General features: G+C 51.5%; 1 protein-coding gene across 3 annotated transcripts in view; it reads left to right on the forward strand.

The window, feature by feature from the left end:
• rnf157 (ring finger protein 157) overlaps positions 1-24,737 on the forward strand; it is an 80,899-nt gene that overhangs the window by 51,902 nt on the left and 4,260 nt on the right. For 2 of the 3 annotated variants that reach the window (XM_072242233.1, XM_072242234.1), the window contains 5 exons: positions 788-989; positions 9,156-9,388; positions 17,656-17,712; positions 17,792-17,849; positions 23,391-23,495. In XM_072242233.1, the coding sequence (XP_072098334.1) occupies positions 788-989; positions 9,156-9,388; positions 17,656-17,712; positions 17,792-17,849; positions 23,391-23,495 (655 nt within the window). The remainder of the gene's footprint in view (positions 1-787; positions 990-9,155; positions 9,389-17,655; positions 17,713-17,791; positions 17,850-23,390; positions 23,496-24,737) is intronic. The other variant, XM_072242235.1, reaches the window with a different exon arrangement.

The following is a 24,737-nucleotide window of genomic DNA, read 5'->3' on the forward strand; positions in this document are numbered from 1 at the left end:
TTCCCTTGTTTCCCATGGTTGTCTGGTCCTGCCATTTGAGAACTATTCCCAGAAACTTCAGCCACCTCTGTTCTGCCATCACCCCCACCAGTATTTAATAAGATGTGGATATTTATACAACATCCAATCTAAGACAGCCTCTCCCTGAGTAGGCTCAAGCACAAGCTCTCTAAAAAGCATCTCGTAGGCATTCAACAAATACTCCCTCTTGCGATTCGACACCAACCTGATTTTCCCAATCCCCTTGAATACTGAAGTTCCCCATTACAATTGTGTTATTACCCTTATTACGTGCCTTTTCCAGCTCCCTTTGCAATCTCAACCCGACATCTTAGCTACTATTTGGAGGCCTATATATGATTCCCATAATAGTTTTTTTTTTGCCCTGCAGTTTCTTAACTCTGTCCACAAAGATTCAACATTCTCTGACCCTATATCACCTCTTTCTAAAGATGTAATTCCATATCTTACCAACAGAGCCACACCACCGTCTATGCCTTCCTGCCTGTCCTTTCTATACAAAGTATACTCTTTGATGTTAAACTCCTAACTATGACCTTCTTTCAGCCACGACTCAGTGATGCATGGGTGTTGAGAGTGCAGAACAAGCTGCCAGTGCAAGTGGTGCATGCGAGCTTGGTTTCCATGTTTACGAGGTTTGGATAAGGCCCAGTGCAGGTTGTTGGAATAGGCAGTTTAAATGGTTCAGTACAGACTAAATGGGCTGAAGGGCCTGTTTCTGTGCTGTACTTTTCTATGATTCTGTGACTGTAATCTCTGAACCCAGGATCACCTGCAACATCTGACCCCAGAGAAGCAAGGGGATTGGACTGTGATCGCTGTGGACACTGGGGTGACCTTTGACCTCCCATTCCAGGATTCCGGAGTGACCCCTGAGAGTGAGAACTTGACCCTGTCATCTTCAGAAGTGATGGATGCTTCCTCGCGCACAACCACCAACCTCTGCTCCAGCATCAGCTCTCCTGAAGGTAAGAGTCACCCTGGCCACGGGATGGCTCTCTGTTCAGCTGCACCGCACATTTCCCAGTTGTGTATGGTAACCTGCTCCTGCACTGTTGCATACACATTCCACCGACCCACACCTGGACACATGAAACCTGCACCATCTGCACTGTGACCCCGCATGGACACACAAAATCCCCAACCCCAGCACATATCCACCATCCCATACCCATGCTCACACACTGCCCTCACATCCTGTACACACACACGAACATACACACCATCCTTCTCTCCCCATCTCTGTCTCAAGACAGAGAGGGGTAAACACAATACTGATGGCTCCAGTTGTGTGACTGTCTCGACGGGCTGTATTAGTGTTACTACACTGACGGGCTGCGTTAGCATTACCACACTGACGGGCTGCGTTAGCATTACCACACTGACGGGCTGCATTAGTGTTACCACACTGACGGGCTGCATTAGTGTTACTACACTGACAGGCTGCATTAGTGTTACTATACTGACGGGCTGCATTAGTGTTACCACACTGACGAGCTGCATTAGTGTTACCACACTGACGGGCTGCATTAGTGTTACCACACTGACGAGCTGCATTAGTGTTACCACACTGACGGGCTGCATTAGTGTTACTACACTGACGGGCTGCATTAGTGTTACTATACTGACGGGCTGCATTAGTGTTACCACACTGACGAGCTGCATTAGTGTTACCACACTGACGGGCTGCATTAGTGTTACTACACTGACAGCTGCATTAGTGTTACCACACTGACCAGCTGCATTAGTGTTACTACACTGACGGGCTGCATTAGTGCCACCATACTGACAGGCTGCATTAGTGTTACCACACTGACGGGCTGCATTAGTGTTACCACACTGACAGGCTGCATTAGTGTTACTACACTGATGGGCTGCATTAGTGTTACTACACTGACAGCTGCATTAGTGTTACTACACTGACAGCTGCATTAGTGTTACCACACTGATGGGCTACATTAGTGTTACTACACTGACAGCTGCATTAGTGTTACCACACTGACCGGCTGCATTAGTGTTACTACACTGACGGGCTGCATTAGTGCCACCATACTGACAGGCTGCATTAGTGTTACTACACTGACGGGCTGCATTAGTGTTACTATACTGACGGGCTGCATTAGTGCCACCATACTGACAGGCTGCATTAGTGTTACTATACTGACGGGCTGCATTAGTGCCACCATACTGACAGGCTTCAGTTCTGTCACCTTACTGACAGGCTGTATTTGTGTCACTACCAATGACATGCTATAGTTGTGTCACTGCCACTGACGGGCTGTAGTTGTGTCAACAGACTGGACAGCTGTATTTATGTCACTGACGCTGACGATCTGTAGTTGCGTCACTGTACTGGGCAGCAGTAGTTGTGTCACTGCATCTGACCATGTGTGAGATGCTCTTTACGGGCTGCAGTTATGTCACTGCACTGATGGCTTGTAGTTGTGTCTCTGTGCTGTTGGGTTGTCATTGTTTTATCGCCACTGATGGGCTGTAGTTGTGTCACCATCCTGACCAGCAGTAATTCTGTCACCCCACTGATAGGTTGTAGTTGTGTCACGGCCATTGGCAGACTGTAGATGTATGAGTATATTGATACTCTGTAGTTGAGTACACCAGTCCACCAGTGATGGACTGTCGTGGCACTGTACTGGCGGGCTGTAGTTGTGTGACCATTCTAATGGGCTGTAGTTGTGTCAATGTACGGGTAGGGTGTAGTTGTGTCACTGCCACTGACAAGCTGTAGTTGCTTTGCTGCACTGGATGGCTGTAGTTACATCACTACCAGTGACTGTAGTTGTGAGATTGTAAAAATGGACTGTAGTTGTGTCACTGCCACTGATGGGCTGTTATGTTACCATACTGATGGGCTGTGGTCGTGTGACCATACTGATGGGCTGTAGTTGTGTCACTGCAAATGACAGGCCCTAGTTGTGTCACATCACAAATGGGCTGTAGTTGCATCACTGCCACTGACTGTAGTCGTGTCATCATATTGACAGGCTGTAGTGGTGTCACAGTACTGATACTCTGTAGTTGTGTTATGGTACAGATGGTCTGTACTTGTGTCATGGTACTGATACTCCGTAGTTGTGTCAGGTACTGACGGGCTGTAGTTGTGTCACTGTACTGACAAGCTGTAGTTGTTTCAATGCCACTGAGAGGTTGTAAGTTGTGTTACTGTACTAACAGGCTAAAGTTGTTTCATTGCCTCTGATGGGCTGTAGTTGTGTCACCACCACTGACTGGCTGTAGTTGTGTGACCATACTGATGGGCTGTAGTTGTATTACTGTAGTGACAGGCTGTAGGCATATCACCATACTGATAGGCTGTAGTTATGTCACCATGACAGGTTGTACTTGTGTTACCACCACTGATAGGCGGTAGTTCATCCCTCAGGTCCCTGTTAAATTGTCTTTTTTGCACCTAAAACCAATGCATGCTTGTTTATGATATCCAACCCTGGGAATAAGCCCCAGTCTACCTTATCTATGCTGTTCACAGTGCTATGATCCTCTGTTAGTCTCCTCTCAGACTCTGTCTGACATATCCATGACCATAAGATAAAGGAGCAGAATTAGGCCATTTGGCCCATCGAGTCTGCTGCACCATTCCATCTTGTCTGATCCAGTTTTTTCTCTCAGCCTTAATCTTCTGCCTTCTCCCTATATCCCTTCATGCCCCGACCAATCAAGAATCGATCAATCTCTACCTAAATTATACCCAATGTCTTGGCCTCCACAGCCGCCTGTGGCAATGAATTCCACAGATTCACCACTCTCTTGCTAAAGAAATTCCCTCACATCTATGCTTTAAGAGCATTGAATTGGACTGACTTTATTACTTAATCCTTCATATACATGAGGAGTAAAAATCTTAATGTTATGTCTCCGTCTAAATGTGCAATGTGCAATTTATACTAATTTATAATAAATCGTATGTACAACAGGACAGTCAATATAACATAGAAATACAATTGTATCTGCATGAATTAATCAGTCTGATGGCCTGGCGGAAGGAGCTGTCCTGGAGCCTGTTGGTCCTGGCTTTCATGCTGTGGTACTGTTTCTGAGACGGCAGCAGCTGGAAAAGTTTGTGGTTGGGATGACTCGTGTCCCCAATGATCCTTTGGACCCTTTTTACACACCTGTCTTTGTAAATGTCTGAACAGTGGGAAGTTCACATCTACAGATGCGCTGGGCTGTCCGCACCACTCTCTGCAGATTCCTGCGATTGAGGGAGGTACAGTTCCCATACCAGGCAGTGATGCAGCCAGTCAGGATGCTCTCAATTGAGCCCCTGTAGAAAGTTGTTAGGATTTGGGGACTCATGCCAAACTTGCTCAACCGTCTGAGGTGAAAGAAGCGCTGGTATGCTGGTATGTACAGACCATGTGAGATCCTCGGTGATATGTATGCTGAAGAATTTAAAGCTATTCACCCTCTCAACCCCAAATCCATTGATGTTAATAGGGGCTAGCCTGTCTCTATTTCTCCTGTACTCCACAATTAACTCCTTTGTTTTTGTGACATTGAGGGAGAGGTTGTTTTCTTGACACCACTGTGTCAGAGTGATGATTTCACCTCTGTAGGCTGTCTTGTTATTATTTGAGATTAGGCCAATCAGTGTAGTATCGTCAGCAAATTTAATTAGCATATTGGAGCTGTGGGTGACAACACAGTCGTGGGTATACAGAGAGTAAAGGAGGGGACTTAGTACACAGTCCTGAGGGGCACCTGTGTTGAGGGACAGAGGGGCAGAGGTGAGGGAGCCCACTCTTACCACCTGCCAGAGATCTGATTAGAGGCTCAGTGTAGGCGATACCAAACTGAGTGTAAAAAAGATCTAGCTCATCTGGGAAAGAGGCAGTGATGTTGGCAGCACCATTGTGCTTAGCTTTGAAGTCTGCGATGGTATGCAGACCTTGCCATAAGCTGTGTGTATTGCTGGTGGGGAGTTGTGTCTGGATCTTGTCCCTGCATTGTTGTTTCGCTGCCTTAGCGCAGATCACAGCTGCTTTCCTTGAGGTCCTGTTGGTTACCAGCAATGTAAGCTCTGTGTCACGCGGTAAGTGCTGCTCGCTTGGAAGTTGATCTGGGGTTTCTGGTTTGGAGAGACCCTGACCGATTTCTGGAGGACAACATCCTCGATGCACTTCCAGATGGAACTCATGACCCCTTCCATGAACTTGAAAACATCCTCATCATGAAAGACGTTCCAGTTGACGTCATCAAAGCCGTCTTGTAGCATGGAGACCGATTGCTTGGACCAACAGTGGACGGTTTTAACCGTGGCCGCCTCTTGTTTCAGCCTCTGCCTGTACCTCGGCAGCAGCAGGATGGAGGAGTGGTCCGACTTTCCAAACGGCGGGCGGAGGAGTGCTTTGTAAGCATTGCGGAAGAGCGAGTAGAAGTGGTTGAGTATGCTTTCTCCCCGTGTGCTCACCTGGATGTGTTGACAAAACTTTGGAGAGACTTTAGACAGTGACTCTCTATTAAAGTCACCGGCGACAATGAAGGCAACCTCTGGGTGTGCAGTCTCCAGGGTGTTGATGGTCTCGTACAGTTCCTTGAGAGCCAGGTCAGTATCGGCCTGCAGCAGAATATACATAGCGGTGATAATAACAGGAAAGAAACTGGCATGGATAGAGGAATGGCTGACAGGTAGGAGGCAGAAAGTGGGAATCAAAGGGGCCTTTTCTGGTTAGTTACCAGTGTTCCCCAGGGGTCAGTATTGGGACCACTACTTTTCACATTGTTTGTTGGTGATTTAGATAGTGGAATTAATGAGTTTGTGGCAGAGTTTGCGGCAGAGTTTGCGGATGATACGAAGATCATAGGTGGAAGAGAAGATATGTTGAAAGGACTAGATAAGATGGATGTGGAGAGGATGTTTCCTATGGTGGGGGTATCCAGAACTAGAGGGCACAGCTTCATAATTGAGAAGCGACCTTTTAGAACAGAGCTGAGGTGGAATTTTTTCCAGCCAGGGAGTAGTGAATCTATGGAATACTCTGCCACAGAGTGCGCTGGAGGCCAAGAACATCCATGGGTACGTTTAAGGTGGAAATTGATGGTTTCCTGATCGGTCAGGACATCAAAGGATATGGTGAGAAGGCAGCTGGCTGGGGTTGAGTGGGATCCGGGATCATCCATGATGGAATGGCGGAGCAGACTCGCTGGGCTGAATGGTGTCGTTCTGCTCCTGTGTCTTATAGACACCCCTGTATTCTGAGGCTGCCCTGGTCTTATAGACACCCCTGTATTCTGAGGCTGCCCTGGTCTTATAGACACCCCCATATTCTGAGGCTGCCCTGGTCTTATAGACACCCCTGTATTCTGAGGCTGCCCTGGTCTTATAGACACCCCTGTATTCTGAGGCTGCCCTCTGGTCTTAGACTCCACTCCACACCCTCTCCACATCCACTATATCAAAACTTTTCAGCATTTGATAGCTTTCAATGAGATCACCCCTGATTCTTCTGAACGCCAGTGAGTAGCTCCCCTAACAACAGGCCATGGGTCACCAGTGATCGAAAGGCTCTTCTCAACCACAAAAAGAGACCCTTTAGATCAGGAGACAGGGAGGAATTGAAACATGGGCAGAGGGAGCTGCTGATAAAGGGGAAAGTGGTGGCTAGAGAGGAGAGAACTGGAGAGCAGGTTTGGGCAGAGTAGCACGCGGGAGGTGTGGAGACACATGAAGAACATCAGTGGCTTCAATTGGCCTAGCTACAGAGCCTCAGAATGCAGCCATGAATGTGCTAATGAGTTAAACCAATTCTTCAATTGCCCTCCTGTTCTCACCCCCCTCAGCACCCCAGTCCAGGTGCCGAGGCACCCAATGCTGCCTCAGTATCAGCACCTCCCCTCCAGTTCAACACATGGATGAACAACACAGGCTACCACTGTCTACATCCCCTCCTTGCTCTGCATCTGCCATCCACACCTCCATATTCCAACCTCTGTCGTCCCAATCTTCATGTCCTTTGGCAACCACTTCCCACTAACTCCCCAGTCAGAACTTCCTTTGAAGCCTCTCCAATAGCAGCACATTCTTTCTCAGATAAGGGACGCAAAACTGCCAAAATACTCCATGTGATGCCTCACTAGTGCTTTATAGAGCTTCAACATTACATCCTTGCTTTTAAATTCTAGTCCGCTCGAAATTAATCCTAACATTTAATTTGCCTTCCCCACCACTGACTCAACCTGCAAATTAACCTTTAGGGAATCCTGCACAAGGACTCCAAAGTCCCTTTTCACTTTAGATTTTTGAATTTTCTTTCCATGTAGAAAATAACCTACCCTTTTATTCCTTCTACCAAAGTGCATGACCATATAATTCCCGACACTGTATTCCATCTGCCACTTCTTTACCCATTCTCCGAATCTGTCTAAGTCCTTCTGCAGCCTCTTTGTTTCCTCAAAACTACCTGCCCCTCCAGCTTAGTATCTTCAGTAAACTTGCCCACAAAGCCATCAATTCCATCATCCAAGTCATTGACATAAAACATAAAGAATCAGTTCCACACCGACCCCTGTGGAACACCACTAGTCACCGGCAGCCAGACAGAAAAGGATCCCTTTATTCCCACTCTTTGCCTCCTGCCAATCAGCTACTGCTTTATTTCTACTCATATCTTTCCTGTAATACCACGGGCTTTTAACTTGTTAAGCAGCTTCATTTGTGGCACCTTGTCAAAGTCCTTCAGAAAATCCAGTATACAACATTCACTAATTCTCCTTTGTCTTTCCTGCTTGTTATTTCTTCAAAGAATTTGAACAGATTTGTTAAGCAAAATTTTCCCTTGAGGAAACCATGCTGACTATGGCCTACTTTAACATGTGTCTTCAAGTACCTCAAAACCACATCCTTAACAATCGACTCTAACACCTTCCCATCTACTGAGGCCAGATTAACTGGCATATACTTTCCTTTCTTCTGCCTCTCTCCCTTCTAGAAGAATGGGATAATGTTTGCAATTTTCCATTCCTCCAGAACCATGCCAGAATCAATTGATTCTTGAAAGATCATCTCTAATGCCCCCACAATCTCTTCAGCCACCTTTTTCAGAAGCCTGGGGTGGAAACCATCTGGTCCAGTTGATTTATCTACCTTCAGACCTTTCAGTTTCCCAAGTACCTTCTCCCTAGTAATGGTAACTTCACACACGTCTGATCCTGACTCTCTCAAACTTCCTGCATACTGCTAGTGTCTTCCACAGTGAAGACTGATGCAAAATATTTATTCAGTTCGTCCTCCATTTCCCTGTCCCCCATTACTTCCTCTCCAGCATCATTTTCCAGTGGACTGATATCTACTCTCAACTTTCTTTTACACTTCATGTATATAAAGAAAGCTTTAGTATGATCTTTAACATTATTGGCTAGCTTACCGTTGTATTCCATCTTTTCCTTCTTAACAAGCCCATTTGATCCAACCTCTTCCCCTTACTGAAGTCCTCCAATCGAGGCAACATCCTGGTGCATCTCTCCAGGGCAACCACATCTATTCTATAGTGCAGAGGCCAGGACTGCACACAGTCCAACCAGTGTTTGTAAAGTTGCCACCTGATGTCCCAGCCCTTTCACTCTCTGCTCTGACCTACAAAGGCAAGCACGCAGACTGCCTCTGTTCACCCCTTCAACCCACACTGTGCTCTGTTCGCCATGATTCCCTCATGCCCAACTGTTTGCTGTGTGAGCTCTCCCAGTGCTTCTCCATACAGATTGTAGTGTTATACGTTCTGCTGGCTCTGGACCACAGGTATGGTACTGTCAGATCACAACAGTCCTTCCCATTCTGCACGTTAGTCACAGTGTGGAAACTGGATCTACCTGACCATCAACCACGTGCTAACACTGATCAGATAATCTGCTTATCACACCCTTGCCACTTACACACCACCACATGCACCTGGCATGTGGCAGGACCTCGATCTCTCTCTAGGATATTTCCATCCTTACCTGCTCTCCATCCCAACCCTGCCTCACTTTCTCCAAGTGTGTGATATCTATCTCTATCTCTCTATCTCTCTCTCTCTCTCTCTCATTTTGACCACCTTGCTGTGGTTCTTTCTCTGTCTCTGGAATTCTCACACTCTCCCTGTCCTGGTCTCCCCCCACGACAGACCCCGGCAGCAGCCTGGCACAGAGCGTGATGTCAATGGCCTCCTCGCAGCTCAGCACTGACACAATCTCCTCCATGTCAGGCTCCTACCTGGCCAACGGAGCCAACAGTCTGGCAGAGTGCGATCCCGAGGACCGTCTCACCCTGCCTTCAACGGAGGAAGAGGACAGGGATGACAACGAGGAGGAGGAAGAGGAGGGAGAGGATGAGGTGGAGGAGGATGAAGAGGAGGAGGTGAGTCTTGCTGTTATTTCACTGGCCAGACATCGCCACCGCCTGGGCAATTGATCTAGAAACAGGGGCAGAGACCCCTGACTGAAAGCAGCAAAGAGGATCTCAGTCCCCCCACCCACCAAACACACCTTCAGCTCTCTGGCCATTGCGAGACCAGTCATGCAAGGGAAGCAATGTCCTGCTGTGGTTGTACAAGACCTTGGTGAGACCAGACCGAAAATACTGTGGGCAGTTTGGGTATCCTGATCAGAGGAAAGATGTTCCTGCTGAGTGGAATTAGTGGATCCCTGGAATTGGAACTGGTTTATTATTGTCACATGTACTGAGATACGGAGAAAAGTTTGTCTTGTAAGCTCTTCATACAGATTGGATTATTACACAGTGAAGAGGTAAAACAATAACAGAATGAACTGTTACGATAACAGAGAAAGTGCAATGCAGGCAGACAATAAAATTCAAGGTCATAAAGAGATACATTCTGAGAACAAGAGTCCAGGTAATCATTAGAGGGAAACATTCCACAGTCTTAAAACAGGAACGTGTGTACTGCCCGCTACCCTCCCCTCCGCCTGCAGTCAATGAATAGCTCTTTTGTTTGCTGACTGAGAGAAAGATGATTATCGTGACACCAGGGCACTAAGCTCGTTCTCTCTCCTTCCTCACTCCATCTCAAGGCGAGCATGGTGAGTGATGTCATCAGCAAACTGGTAGATGGAGCGTGCACTACAGTGGACAATGGTTAGACAAAGCTGCCAGATCACGGGCACCAGCCAGCCTGCCTCAAGGAGTTGTATAGAGAGGTGCTGGAAAATCATGACGTCACATCAACCACTCCTGTTGACCGCCCCTTACTTACCGTCCATCCCCCCTGGCTCACCGTCCGTCCCCTCTCGCTCACCGTCCACCACCCCTCGCTTCTGTCCACCACCCCTCACTCCCGTCCATCCCCCCTCACTCCCGTCCACCACCCCTCATTTACCGTCCACCACCCCTCGCTCCCGTCCATCCCCCCTCGCTCCCGTCCATCCCCCCTCACTCCCGTCCACCACCCCTCATTTACCGTCCACCACCCCTCGCTCCCGTCCATCCCCCCTCACTCCCGTCCACCACCCATATTCTCGTCCATCCCCCTCGCTCCCGTCCACCACCCCTCACTCCCGTCCATCCCCCCTCACTCCCGTCCATCCCCCCTCACTCCCGTCCACCACCCATATTCTCGTCCATCCCCCCTCGCTCCCGTCCACCACCCCTCGCTCCCGTCCATCCCCCCCACTCCCGTCCACCACCCCTCATTTACCGTCCACCACCCATATTCTCGTCCATCCCCCCTCGCTCCCGTCCACCACCCCTCGCTCCCGTCCATCCCCCCTCACTTCCGTCCACCACCCCTCAGTTACCGTCCACCACCCCTCGCTCCCGTCCATCCCCCCTCACTCCCGTCCACCACCCCTCATTTACCGTCCACCACCCATATTCTCGTCCATCCCCCCTCGCTCCCATCCATCCCCCCTCGCTCTCGTCCATCCCCCCTCACTCCCATCCACCACCCCTCACTCCCGTCCATCCCCCCTCACTCCCGTCCACCACCCCTCATTTACCGTCCACCACCCATATTCTCGTCCATCCCCCCTCGCTCCCGTCCACCACCCCTCACTCCCGTCCATCCCCCCTCACTCCCGTCCACCACCCCTCATTTACCGTCCACCACCCCTCGCTCCCGTCCATGCCCCCTCACTCCCGTCCACCACCCCTCATTTACCGTCCACCACCCATATTCTCGTCCATCCCCCCTCGCTCCCGTCCACCACCCCTCACTCCCGTCCATCCCCCCTCACTTCCGTCCACCACCCCTCAGTTACCGTCCACCACCCCTCGCTCCCGTCCATCCCCCCTCGCTCCCATCCATTCCCCCTCGCTCCCGTCCACCACCCCTCATTTACCGTCCACCACCCCTCGCTCCCGTCCATCCCCCCTCGCTCCCGTCCATCACAACTCACTCCCGTCCACCACCCCTCATTTACCGTCCACCACCCATATTCTCGTCCATCCCCCCTCGCTCCCGTCCATCCCCCCTCGCTCCCGTCCACCACCCCTCGCTCCCATCCATCCCCCCTCACTTCCGTCCATCCCCCCTCAGTTACCGTCCACCACCCCTCGCTCCCGTCCATCCCCCCTCGCACCCGTCCATCCCCCCTCACTCCCGTCCACCACCCCTCGCTCCCGTCCATCCCCCCTCGCTCCCGTCCATCCCCCCTCACTCCCGTCCACCACCCCTCATTTACCGTCCACCACCCATATTCTCGTCCATCCCCCCTCGCTCCCGTCCATCCCCACTCGCTCCCATCCATTCCCCCTCGCTCCCATCCATTCCCCCTCGCTCCCGTCCATCCCCCCTCACTCCCGTCCACCACCCCTCACTCCCGTCCATCCCCCCTCACTTCCGTCCACCACCCCTCAGTTACCGTCCACCACCCCTCGCTCCCGTCCATCCCCCCTCGCTCCCATCCATTCCCCCTCGCTCCCGTCCACCACCCCTCATTTACCGTCCACCACCCCTCGCTCCCGTCCATCCCCCCTCGCTCCCGTCCATCACAACTCACTCCCGTCCACCACCCCTCATTTACCGTCCACCACCCATATTCTCGTCCATCCCCCCTCGCTCCCGTCCATCCCCCCTCGCTCCCGTCCACCACCCCTCGCTCCCATCCATCCCCCCTCACTTCCGTCCATCCCCCCTCAGTTACCGTCCACCACCCCTCGCTCCCGTCCATCCCCCCTCGCACCCGTCCATCCCCCCTCACTCCCGTCCACCACCCCTCATTTACCGTCCATCCCCCCTCGCTCTCGTCCATCCCCCCTCACTCCCGTCCACCACCCCTCGCTCCCGTCCATCCCCCCTCGCTCCCGTCCATCCCCCCTCACTCCCGTCCACCACCCCTCATTTACCGTCCACCACCCATATTCTCGTCCATCCCCCCTCGCTCCCGTCCATCCCCACTCGCTCCCATCCATTCCCCCTCGCTCCCATCCATTCCCCCTCGCTCCCGTCCATCCCCCCTCACTCCCGTCCATCCCCCCTCGCTCCCATCCACTACCCCTCGCTCCCGTCCACCACCCCTCACTCCCGTCCATCCTCCCTCGCTCCCGTCCATCCCCCCTTACTCCTTGTCCACCCCCCTCGCTCCCGTCCGTCCCCAGTCACTTACCGTCCATCCCCCCTCAGTTACCGTCCATCCCCCCTCGCTCCCATCCATTCCCCCTCGCTCCCGTCCATCCCCCTCGCTCCCATCCATTCCCCCTCGCTCCCGTCCATCCCCCTCGCTCCCATCCATTCCCCCTCGCTCCCGTCCATCCTCCCTCGCTCCCATCCATTCCCCCTCGCTCCCATCCATTCCCCCTCACTCCCGTCCATCCCCACTCGCTCCCATCCATTCCCCCTCGCTCCCGTCCATCCCCCCTCGCTCCCGTCCATCCCCCCTCACTTCCGTCCACCACCCCTCAATTACCGTCCACCACCCCTCGCTCCCGTCCATCCCCCCTCGCTCCCGTCCATCCTCCCTCGCTCCCATCCATCCCCCCTTGCTCCTTGTCCACCCCCCTCGCTCCCGTCCGTCCCCAGTCACTTACCGTCCATCCCCCCTCGCTCCCATCCATTCCCCCTCGCTCCCGTCCATCCTCCCTCGCTCCCGTCCACCACCCCTCGCTCCCGTCCATCCCCACTCGCTCCCATCCATTCCCCCTCGCTCCCGTCCATCCCCCCTCGCTCCCATCCATTCCCCCTCACTCCCGTCCATCCCCACTCGCTCCCATCCATTCCCCCTCGCTCCCATCCATCCCCCCTCGCTCCCATCCATCCCCCCTCACTTCCGTCCATCCCCCCTCACTTCCGTCCACCACCCCTCAGTTACCGTCCACCACCCCTCGCTCTCGTCCATCCCCCCTCGCTCCCATCCATACCCCCTCGCTCCCGTCCATCCCCCCTCGCTCCCATCCATTCCCCCTCGCTCCCGTCCATCCCCCCTCGCTCCCATCCATTCCCCCTCGCTCCCGTCCATCCTCCCTCGCTCCCATCCATTCCCCCTCGCTCCCATCCATTCCCCCTCGCTCCCGTCCATCCCCCCTCGCTCCCATCCATTCCCCCTCGCTCCCGTCCATCCTCCCTCGCTCCCGTCCATCCTCCCTCGCTCCCGTCCACCACCCCTCGCTCCCGTCCATCCCCACTCGCTCCCATCCATTCCCCCTCACTCCCGTCCATCCCCACTCGCTCCCATCCATTCCCCCTCGCTCCCGTCCATCCCCCCTCGCTCCCATCCATCCCCCCTTGCTCCTTGTCCACCCCCCTCGCTCCCGTCCACCACCCCTCATTTACCGTCCACCACCCCTCGCTCCCGTCCACCCCCCTCGCTCCCGTCCATCACCCCTCTCTCCTTGTCCGTCCCCCTCACTCCCTGTCCGTCCCCCTCACTCCCTGTCCGTCCCCCCTCGCTCCCTGTCTGTCCCCCTCGCTCCCTGTCCGTCCCCCCTTGTTCCCATCCGTCCCCCTCACTCCCGTCCACTCCACCTCGCTCCTGTCCACCACCCCTCGCTCCCTGTCCACCCCCCTCACTCCCGTCCACCACCCCTCGCTCCCGTCCACCCCACCTCTCTCCCGTCCACCACCCCTCGCTCCCCGTCCACCACCCCTCATTTACCGTCCACCACCCCTTGCTCCCGTCCACCCCGCCTCGCTCCCGTCCATCCCACCTCGCTCCCGTCCACCACCCCTCGCTCCCTGTCCACCCCCCTCACTCCCGTCCACCACCCCTCATTTACCGTCCACCACCCCTCACTCCCGTCCATCCCCCTTTTTTTTATACAGAATATCTTTATTACAAATTCAGTGCTATGTATACAAACCAGAGACTAACACAATTACTTCACTACAAATAGACAATACACATTAAACTAAAATGTTTCCATCTCTGTCAGTGATGGCAATAACCCCCTGTGGAGCCCAACAGCCCCGAAACGCCTCTACAGTCGCCGTGGACAGAGTGTGTTCCTTCTCAAAATTTACCCGGGCACGAACATTCCTCCTAAACATTGCCAGGCAGTCTACCCGGGCAGATCCTCCCACCACCCATTTCCAGGACCTACAGATGGCTGATCTCACCAGCCCCAGGAGCAAGTTGTCAGGTATATCCTCATCCCTGCATGCCCCCCTCCTTACTGGATGATCGTATATAAATAGGGTGGGGCTAAAGTGCAACCAGAAGGTGAGAAGCAGCCCACGCAGATACGCAAAAAGGGGCTGCAGCCTCACACACTCTATGTACGTGTGGTACACGGTCTCCTCCAGCCCACAGAAGTGACATGCAGCTGGGAGATCCCTGTACAAACTAAAGAACTTGTTACAGGGCACCGCTCTACGCAGCAGCCCCCACCCCAGATCCGCCAGGTGCATGGGAAGAACCCCCTCGTGAAGGGATTTCCACTGGGGACCTCCCTCACCTCCAGGTGGAAAGACTGACCGCCATGGCGTGTTGGGACAATGGACAAGGGCTAGGAAGTGGAGGGTGTGGAGCAGCAGCCTATACTGATATCTCCTACTTGCATCCCTGAATGGGATTGTGGGTGTCGAGGAGAGACGGCTCAAGTTGTGCTTGCTCGGCTCTCGGATAAGATTGCGGGGCTGGAGCCTGGGTCCGACAAACAGCTCAGCCTGAGTCGATCCACACACCTGAACCGCACCAACATCTGTTGGGCAAGGGTCGGCCAGGACTCTGCCCTTTGCCAGAGAAGGGGATTCCCAGCCTGAGGCAGCCATGTTCCAGACTCAGAAAGTCCTGATAGAAGCCGGGCAGACTCCGCAAAGCAGCACGGCTGACGCCCGCCGGAGGCAGCTGCATATCTTTGTGAAGACAGCAGCTTCTCCGGAGAAAGAATGTCGCCAACACGTGCCACCTGGGATGGTGCTTGGCGTACAGGGATCTCTGCAGGGTCCAGAGGCGGAGAGCCACCAGTCGCGTACGTACACACACCAGCGACTGTCCGCCCTCTCCCACTGGGAGACTGAAGACTGCTGTGGAGACCCAGTGTTTCCTGTAATCTACGGACTTCCTCTGCATTCTCGCGTAAAAGGGGGCAGGAGGTGCCAAGGTGACCATCCAGTACCACAACATGGAGACCACCAGCTGGTTTATGACCACCACCCTGCCTCGATAGGAAAGCACCCTGAGAAGGCCCGACCAGCGCCCCAGCTGGGCCATGACTTCCATCTCCAGGTCCTGCCAGTTCGCCAGCCAGGTGTCCCCAGAAGGACTCAGGTAGACTCCCAGATAGAGGAGATGCCTGGTACTCCACTCAAAAGCTCTCATCTCCTCCAGCAAGGGGTCCACCTGCCACTGACCCACTAGGGGTCTGGAACGTTTTGCCCAGTTGATCCTAGTGGAGGACGCTACCGAGAAAACTTCTGGGCACTTGCGCATCCTGCGTAGGTCACTGGGATCTGTCACCATGAGGAGTACGTTGTCGGCGTAGGCCGAGAGGACAACCTCCATGTCTGGTTCATGCAGAACCAGACCCGTCAGCCGAAGAAGGCTCAGGAATGGCTCGACACAGATCGCATACAATTGGCCCGACATGGGGCACCCCTGACATACTCCTCTTCTGAAGGAAGCGGGCGCTGTCAGTGATCCATTGATCTTAACAAGGCACTCTGCAGCAGACAAAAGCCTGCAGAGTCCACCGCCCCTCGCTCCCATCCATGTTCTGCCACTTTACACTTAACTGTGCATTGCGTGTTTGTTTTTTAAAAATATTTATTGTGTTTATAAAGGCTGCATGGGATCCAGGGTAACATCATTTGGTTCCCCTATACACCCTGTACTGAAGAAAAACAATAAACAGTCTTGAATCTTGAGATGGAGTAGAGTTTGGCCATGCAGCTATGAGTGTACTGGATAGGCTGGGTTTTACCCAGCTCTGGTTTTGGACTTAGTTATACTTGCTGCAATTTTAAGAATGACAGGGATGTGATTGAAACTGGTACAATCCTAAAGGGACATGAAATCTCTTGCTAAGATGACCAGCCACACCATACCTGCCAGCTGCATCTGTATCTTTACTCCCAGTGACTGGTGCTCAAGAACACCCAGGTCTTGATACCTCTCCCACTTCCCAAACCTCACCTTTAGGGTGAAATATGCCATCCCACATTTATCCTTGTTACCCTGCATCCATCCACTTGGTCAACCTGTCCAAGTCACTTTGACCCACCTGTTCCCGGCTTGGACCTCGCCACCCCTGTCCCAGCCAGCAAGGGTCAGTGACCTGCACAATCCTGGAGTTAATGCACTGAACTCCCTCGCCTAAAATCATTCATATCCACTGTGAGTCACTGGTTTCCAGCTCTGATCCCTGCTGTACATCACTAGTTACTGCCACCCCAGGAAAGACCCATTTATTGCTACCCTCTCCTTCCTATGTGTTAACCAGTTCCTTATCCACAACAATAATTGTTCCCAATCCCATCTGCTTTATTATTGAAACTAATTTCTTCCAGGGGTATTGTCAAAGCTTTCTGAAAGTACGTACACAGCACATCTACCGGTTCTCTCACTCCCACTCTGAGTCCGCAAGTGTGAAGACACTCCTGTACTCCTGGGCTGTCTTCCAACAAGTCATCACTCTTCCAAATGCCACATACTGGATCTTTAACAATGAATTCTGCCCAACACCACCCCTGCTTTAATTCTCCAATTTCTCTCCTTTTTATACAGTGGGTTACTTTACCTAAAGGCTCTCATCAGTAGGAATTAATTTGGACACTAAAGCATTTTGGGGAATGACCATCTCTACTTCTCTATTGATGTACAGGTGCTGGAAAAAGGTCTCATCTCAGAATTTCAACTGTTTATTCCTCTCCATAGATGCTGCCTGACCTGCTGAGTTCCTCCAGCATTTTGTGTGTGTTGCTCTGAATTTACAGATTCTGAAAGAATTTCTTATTTTCAGAGCTTGTGGAGGAATTGGATTGGGGAAAGATGGGGAAGAGTGGATGGAATTGGTGGAAGGACTGGGGGAGTAGATGGATGGGTGACGAGGAGAGAGCAGGGGCGGGTGAGGGGCTGTGGGGACAGTTTGGTGGGTGGGAGGGGTTTAGTGAGGTTTTCGATGGGGAGAGTGTGGGCAGTGGGGATGGGGAGGCTGTGGGGACAGTTTGGTGGGTAAAGGCAAAGTACCTCTGGATGACAGCAGACAATAGTTCCCTGATTTTGTTCTCACAGGTTCCTCGGACACCAGAGGCTGATGCTGACATGGGTACCAGCCGACGAGACTCTGAGGTAGGGTTGGGTTTCAGGGGACTGCTTAGGATTGGCTGTTGATAGTCCTATAGGGTAACATTGTTGTCTGTGTTTCCAGGGTAACGCAGTTACCGAGGAGCGGGCGGGAGCTGCTGTCCGTGAGTCAAGTATCCTTGGTAACCTGTCTTCCTGTCACTCAGTTTGGGCATTCCCAGTATCCATTGCCTGATCTTCATATTCGGTGATCCGTGTCCCTGTATATGTGTCCTGTGGCTGTATGTCGGGATCTGGTGCCAGAGGTCAGGACCCATGGACAACGATGGGTGGCTGGGTGTCACTGTCAGGCACCTATGGATCCTCATCATATCCACCTCAATGGTCTGGACATCCATATGTGGTGTCCCAATGTCAAAGGCTCTGCACTTCTCTCCACCCACCTAACGTGCGTCGCTGGGGTCTGTGTCAAGGGATCCGAGTGACGGCTCCGTGTACACAGCAGTCTAAGTGGAAAAATCCATGTTCAGGGAACGATAATTGAGATGTGTCTGTCGTTGTTGATGTGATCTTCTGTTGCTGGGGTCGTTTACTGGTATCTCGTGTCCAGTGTCTATGTCTGGTATCCATGTCCCAGGTCCAAGGTCACTCTCCATCATCCACACCTGGCATCCATGTTCACCCCCTGATCACAGAGCCCTGCATCACTCAGTGACATGACTCCTGAACATGGGCCCCCATGTGGGTCACGTGGAGACGGTTTGGTGGGTGACGGGGATCAAGGAGAGAGCAGGAGTGGGTGAAGGGTTGTGGAGATGGTTTGATGGGTGGGAAGGCGAAGGCCAGTGTGCCAATAGCTTTCTTTATGACCCTATCTACCGGTGACATCACTTTCAATGAATTATATCTCTTTGTTCTACTGCACTCTTCAGTGTCCTACCATTCGCTGTGTAAGACCTGTCCTGGTTGGTCCTACCAAAGTGGAACGCCTCACACTTGTCTGCATTAAATTCTGCCATTTTTCAGCTCATTTTCTCAGCTGGTTCAGATGCCATTTCAAGCGCTGATAGTCTTCCTCACTGTAGAATAAACGCCCAATCTTGGTGTCATTTGCAAATTTAATGATCCAGTTATCAACATGATCATCCAGATCATTGATATAGATGGCAAACAACAATGGACCCAGCACTGATCCCTGTGGCACACCACTAGACACAAGCCTCCAATCAGAGAGGCAACCATCTACTACCACTCCCTGGCTTCTCCTAATTCAATTCACTACCTCATCTTTCATGCTGAGCGACTGAACCTTGTTACACCTTGTTGGGCCCTGAGGATTAGTCCACAGTAATTTGCCTCAAGACAGCAAACACCTCCTTATCTGTAACCTGTATAGGGCCCATGAAGTTGCTGCTTTGCCTATCGAAATAGAGTTAAAATGCATATAAGATCACCCCCATCTCTTTTGGCTCCACACCTGGTTTACCATTCTGATCTAGAGGACCATTTTTGTCCCTTGCAATCCTTTTGCTCTTAACATGTCAGTAGAATCCCTTAGGATTCTCCTTCACCTTGTCCGCTAGGGCAACTTCATGCCTTCTTTTAGCCCTCCTGATTTTTTTCTGAAGTGTTCTCTTGAATTTCTTATACTCCATAAGCACCTCATTTGTTCTTACCTGCTTATGTCTGCTATGCACCTTTTTTTTTCTTAACCAGCACTTCAATGACTCTTGAAAGTCAAGGTTCCCTAAAAATGTTATCTTTACCTTCTATTCCGACAGGCTCATACAAACTGTGTACTCTCAACATTTCACTTTTGAAAATCTCCCACTTACCAAGTACACCTTTGTTGGAAAACAGCCTGTCCCAGTCCACACTTGCCATATCTTAGATTAGATTATGAGAACACTCAGTCCTCTTTTATTGTCATTTAGAAATGCATACATGCATTAAGAAATGATACAATGTTTCTCCGGAGTGATATCACAGAAAACAGGACAAACCAAAGACTAACAATGACAGAACCACATAATTATAACATATAGTTACAGCAGTGCAAAGCAATACCATAATTTGATGAAGAACAGACCATGGGCACACTAAAAAAGTCTCAAAGTCCTGAGTCGATCGACTCCCGAGTCCCTGATAGCAGGAGGCAAAAGGGAGAAACTCCCTGCCATAAACCTCCAGGCACCGTCAACTTGCCGATACCCTGGAAGCAGCCGACCCCAGCCGAGCCTGAGTCCATCCGTCCGAAAACTCCGAGCTTCCGAGCAGCCTCTCTGATACAGCCTTCCGAGCGCCATCCTCTGCCGAGCGCCTTCGACCTCGCCCCGGCCGCTGAAACACGCAAAGCCGAGGATTTCGGGGCCTTCAGCTCCGGAGATTCCAGTTACCATACAGTAGCAGCGGCAGCGAAGTGAGCATTTCAGAAGTTTTCCAGATGTTCCGCTGTGCTCTCACGTCTGTCTCCATCAAATCAGGATTGTGCACGGTCCCCTACTTGACAGATAACAGATATTCATCACGGAAGTGGCCGTGCGCGCTGTCATCACGCCATCTTCTTCCCCCATCAAAATTGGTGTATAGCAGGTATAGTCAGGTAGGAACAAAGTGGGTGCTTATGGAGTACAAGAAATGCAAGAGAATACTTAAGAAAGAAATCAGGAGGGTTAGAAACAAGGCATGAGGTTGCCCTAGCAGACAAGGTTAGATTAGAGTAGATTAGATTATGAAGACACGCAGTTCTCTTTTATTGTCATTTAGTAATGCATGCTTTAAGAAATGATACAATATTTCCTCCGGTGTGATATCACAAAACACAGGACAGACCAAGACAGAAAAAACTGACAAAACCACATAATTATAACATATAGTTACAACAGTGCAATAATACCATAACTTGATGAAGAAGTCCATGAGCACAGTAAAAAGTTCAAAGTCTCTCAAATGTCCCACATCTCATGCAGTCAGGAGAAGGAAGAAAAACTCTCCCTGCCATACCCGACCACAATCCGTCTCTGAGTCATCCGAAAACTTCGAGCCTCCGAATCAGCTCTCCGACACCAAGTACTGAGCGCCGTCTCTGTCTGAACGATTCGACCTCAATCTTGGTCACCAACAGCCGGCAAAGCCGGGGATTTTGAGGCCTTCTCTCCAGAAGATTCCTGACCGTGCAGTAACAACAGCAGCGAACTGGCATTTCAGAAATTTCTGAAGGAGAATCTACAGATATATTAAGAGCAAAAGCATCATAAGGGAAAAAGCTGGTCCTCTGGAAGATCAGAATGGTAATCCATGTGTGGAGCCAAAGGAGATGGGGAGAGTGTACGTGAATTTAGTGCATCTGTATTTACTCAGGAGTCAGACAGAGTCTACAGAAGTGAGGCAAAGTGGCATCAACTTCGTGGACCCTGTACACATTACAGAGGAGATGTTTGCTGTTCTGAGGCAAAGTAGGAGGGTAAACCACCAGGGCCTGACAAAGTGTTCCTTTGGACCGCGTGCAGAAACTGTCAGGACCCTAGCAGATAGTTAAATCATCCTTAACGACAGGTGAGTTATCAGATGATCGGAGGGTAGCCAATGTTGTCCTGCTGTCCAAGAAAGGTTCTAAAAATAAACCAGGAAAATATAGACCAGTGAGCCTGACGTTAGTAGCAGGAAAGTTGTTGGAAGGTATTCTGAGGGATCGGATATGTAAGTATTGGATAGACATGGACCGATTGAGGGTAGTCACCATGGCTTCGTGGGCAGTACGTCATGTCTTATGGAGTTACTTGGCATTTACGATGAAGTAGTAAATTGCATTAGACATTTCCCTTGTGAGAAAAGCCAGAGAGTGCTAGTAGAGGGTTGTCTCTCTGACTGGAGTCCTGTGACTAGTCCTGTGCCATAGGGATCAGTTCTGGGTCCGTTGTTGTTTGTCATTTATATCAATGATCTGGATGATAATGTGGTTAACTAGATCAGCAAATTTGCAGATGACACCGAGATTGGGGGTGTAGTGGACAATGAGGAAGGCTAACATGGTTTGTAGCGGGATCTGGACCAGTTGGAAAAGTGGGCTGAAAAATGGCGATTGAAATTTATTGCAGACAAGTACAAAGTTTTGCACTTCACAGGGTAACAGGGTAGGTCTTACACAGTGAATGATCAGGCACCAAAGAGGCTGGTAGCACCAAGGGATCTGAGAGTACAGATTGGTAATTCCTTGAAAGTGGTGTCACAGGATGACAGAGTCATAAAGAAAGCCTTTGGCACATTGGCTTTCATAAATCAATGTACTGAGTACAGGAGATGGGATGTTATGTTGAAGTTGTGTAAGATATTGGTGAGGCCTAACCTGGAGTGTTGTGTGCAGTTTTGATCACCTACCTCCAGGAACAATGTAAATAAGATTGAAAGATTACAGAGAAAATTTACAAAGATGTTGGTGGTTCTGGAAGACTTGAGTTGTAAGAGAAGATTGAATAGGTTAGGACTTTGTTCCCTAGAATGTAGAAGGAGGAGAGATTTGATATACAAAATTATGAGGGGTATAGATAGGATAAATGCAAGCAGACTTCATCTATTCAGATTGGTAGGGACTACAACCAGATGTTAATGGTGAAAGAGCAGGAGTTTAAGAGGAACATGTGCGTGGAAATTTCTTCATTCAGAAGGGCGTGAGAGTGTGGAACGAGCTGCCCGCACAAGTGGTGCATGCAAACTCGATTTCAACGTTTAAGAGAACTTTTGATAGGTACATGGTTAGTAGGGATATGGAGGGTTATGGTCCTGGTGTAAGTCAATGGGAGTTGGCAGTTTAAATAATTTGGCATGGACTGAATGGGCCAAAAGGCCTGTTTCTGTGCTGTACTTTTATATCTCTCTATGACTCTCGTGTTTTTACAGTAAAGGAGTCCCAGTTAATATGTGGAAAGTTTAAATCACCCTCTATAACAGGTTGGTTCCTCTAAATCCCACGGACTGTGTGTTCTCTGTAATATAACCCCATTAGCACGGTCATACCTTTCTTATTCCTCATTTCCATCCATAATCCCTCAGCAGATGAGTTCTCTAGTCAGTCCATTCTGTTACGTCTAAAACAACGAAGCACCAGAATATTGAGCTGTCAGTCCTGCCCCTCCTGCAATTAAGTCTCACTAATGGCTGCAATATCATAATTCCATGTGTTGATTCATGCCCTGAGCTGACCTGCTTTTCCTACGATGCTTCTTGCATTGAAATATACGCCGCTCAGGGCATTAGTCACACAATGCTCAACCTTTTGATTCTTGACTTTCTCTAAGGCGTTACCAACATCTGTCTCCACAACTTCTCCACTAACTGTTCTGGCACTCTGGTCCCCATCCCCCTGCAACTCTAGATTAAGTATCCCCCACCCCGACATAGTTGGCAAACACTAACCCCCACACTAGGAAATGAATATTGAACATGGACACCGGACGCTGACCCCAAAGACAACCCTGGGGTTTACTGCAGAGACAGGAATATCCCTTGGACACAGGTCGAGACCTCAGCCACAGTCTGAGACAAGATGTGATCTGCCATGTATTTCACTAAGACCACAGGAAATGGATACAGACCCATTCAGTGGCGACACGTCTCCTCGCTGCACGTGCCACACTGTGAGTTCCAATGACATGCGGGCCGCTGACAACCTGTGCCGGCTGTCTGAACGCCTGCCACAATCTTCCTGTCTTTCTTTCTCTCTCCAGGCTGGTGGGACCAGACTGGCGTCACGCCTGCCTATGACAACAACAACAAGCCACCCGAGCTGATTGGACTGGACAATGACCCCTGTCCGGAGGTTGCCACACCTGGTGAGTGATCATCCATGGCCTCTTCGGTCTGACTGAGCTGTGACCAGCAATTACCGATGCTTGTCTCTCCACTGCCCATCTCACCATTGCCTGTACTCCCCACTGCCCGCCTCGCTATTGCCTGTACTCCCCACTACCCGTCTCACCGATGCCCGTCTCACCATTGCCTGTACTCCCCAATGCCCGTCTCACCATTGCCTGTACTCCCCACTGCCCGCCTTGCCATTGCCTGTACTCCCCACCGCCCGCCTCGCTATTGCCTGTACTCCCCACTGCCCATCTCACTTGATGCCTGTACTCCCCACTGCCCGTCTCGCCACTGGCTGTATTCCCCACCACCCGCCTCGCTCTTGCCTGTATTCCCCACTGCCCGCCTCGCCATTGCCTGTACTCCCCACCACCCACCTCGCTATTGCCTGTACTCCCCACTGCCCGCCTCGCCATTGCCTGTACTCCCCACTGCCTGCCTCGCCATTGCCTGTACTCCCCACTGCCCGTCTCACTGATGCCTGTACTCCCCACTGCCCATCTCGACATTGCCTGTACTCCCCATTGCCTGTCTCACCATTGCCTGTACCCACCACTGCCCGCCTTGCCATTGCCTGTACTCCCCACTGCCCGCCTCGCCATTGCCTGTACTCCCCACTGCCCGCCTCGCTATTGCCTGTACTCCCCACTGCCCGCCTCGCTATTGCCTGTACTCCCCACTGCCCGCCTTGCCATTGCCTGTACTCCCCACTGCCCATCTCACCGATGCCTGTACTCCCCACTGCCCGTTTCGCCATTGCCTGTACTCCCCACTGCCCGTTTCGCCATTGCCTGTACTCCCCACTGCCCGTTTCGCCATTGCCTGTACTCCCCACTGCCCGTCTCACCGATGCCTGTACTCCACACTGCCCATCTCAACATTGTCTGTACTCCCCACTGCCCGTCTCACCGATGCCTGTACTCCTCACTGCCCATCTCGCCATTGCCTGTACTCCCCACTGCCCGTCTCACCGATGCCTGTACTCCCCACTGCCCGTCTCACCGATGCCTGTACTCCACACTGCCCTTCTCGACATTGTCTGTACTCCCCACTGCCCGTCTCACCGATGCCTGTACTCCCCACTACCTGTCTCACCGATGCCTGTACTCCCCACTGCCCGTCTCGACATTGTCTGTACACCCCACTGCCCGTCTCGCCACTGCCTGTACTCCCCACTGCCCGTCTCACCATTGCCTGTACTCCCCACTGCCCGT

This window comes from Mobula birostris, chromosome 24, assembly GCF_030028105.1.
Source record: "Mobula birostris isolate sMobBir1 chromosome 24, sMobBir1.hap1, whole genome shotgun sequence".
Lineage (NCBI taxonomy): Eukaryota > Metazoa > Chordata > Chondrichthyes > Myliobatiformes > Myliobatidae > Mobula > Mobula birostris.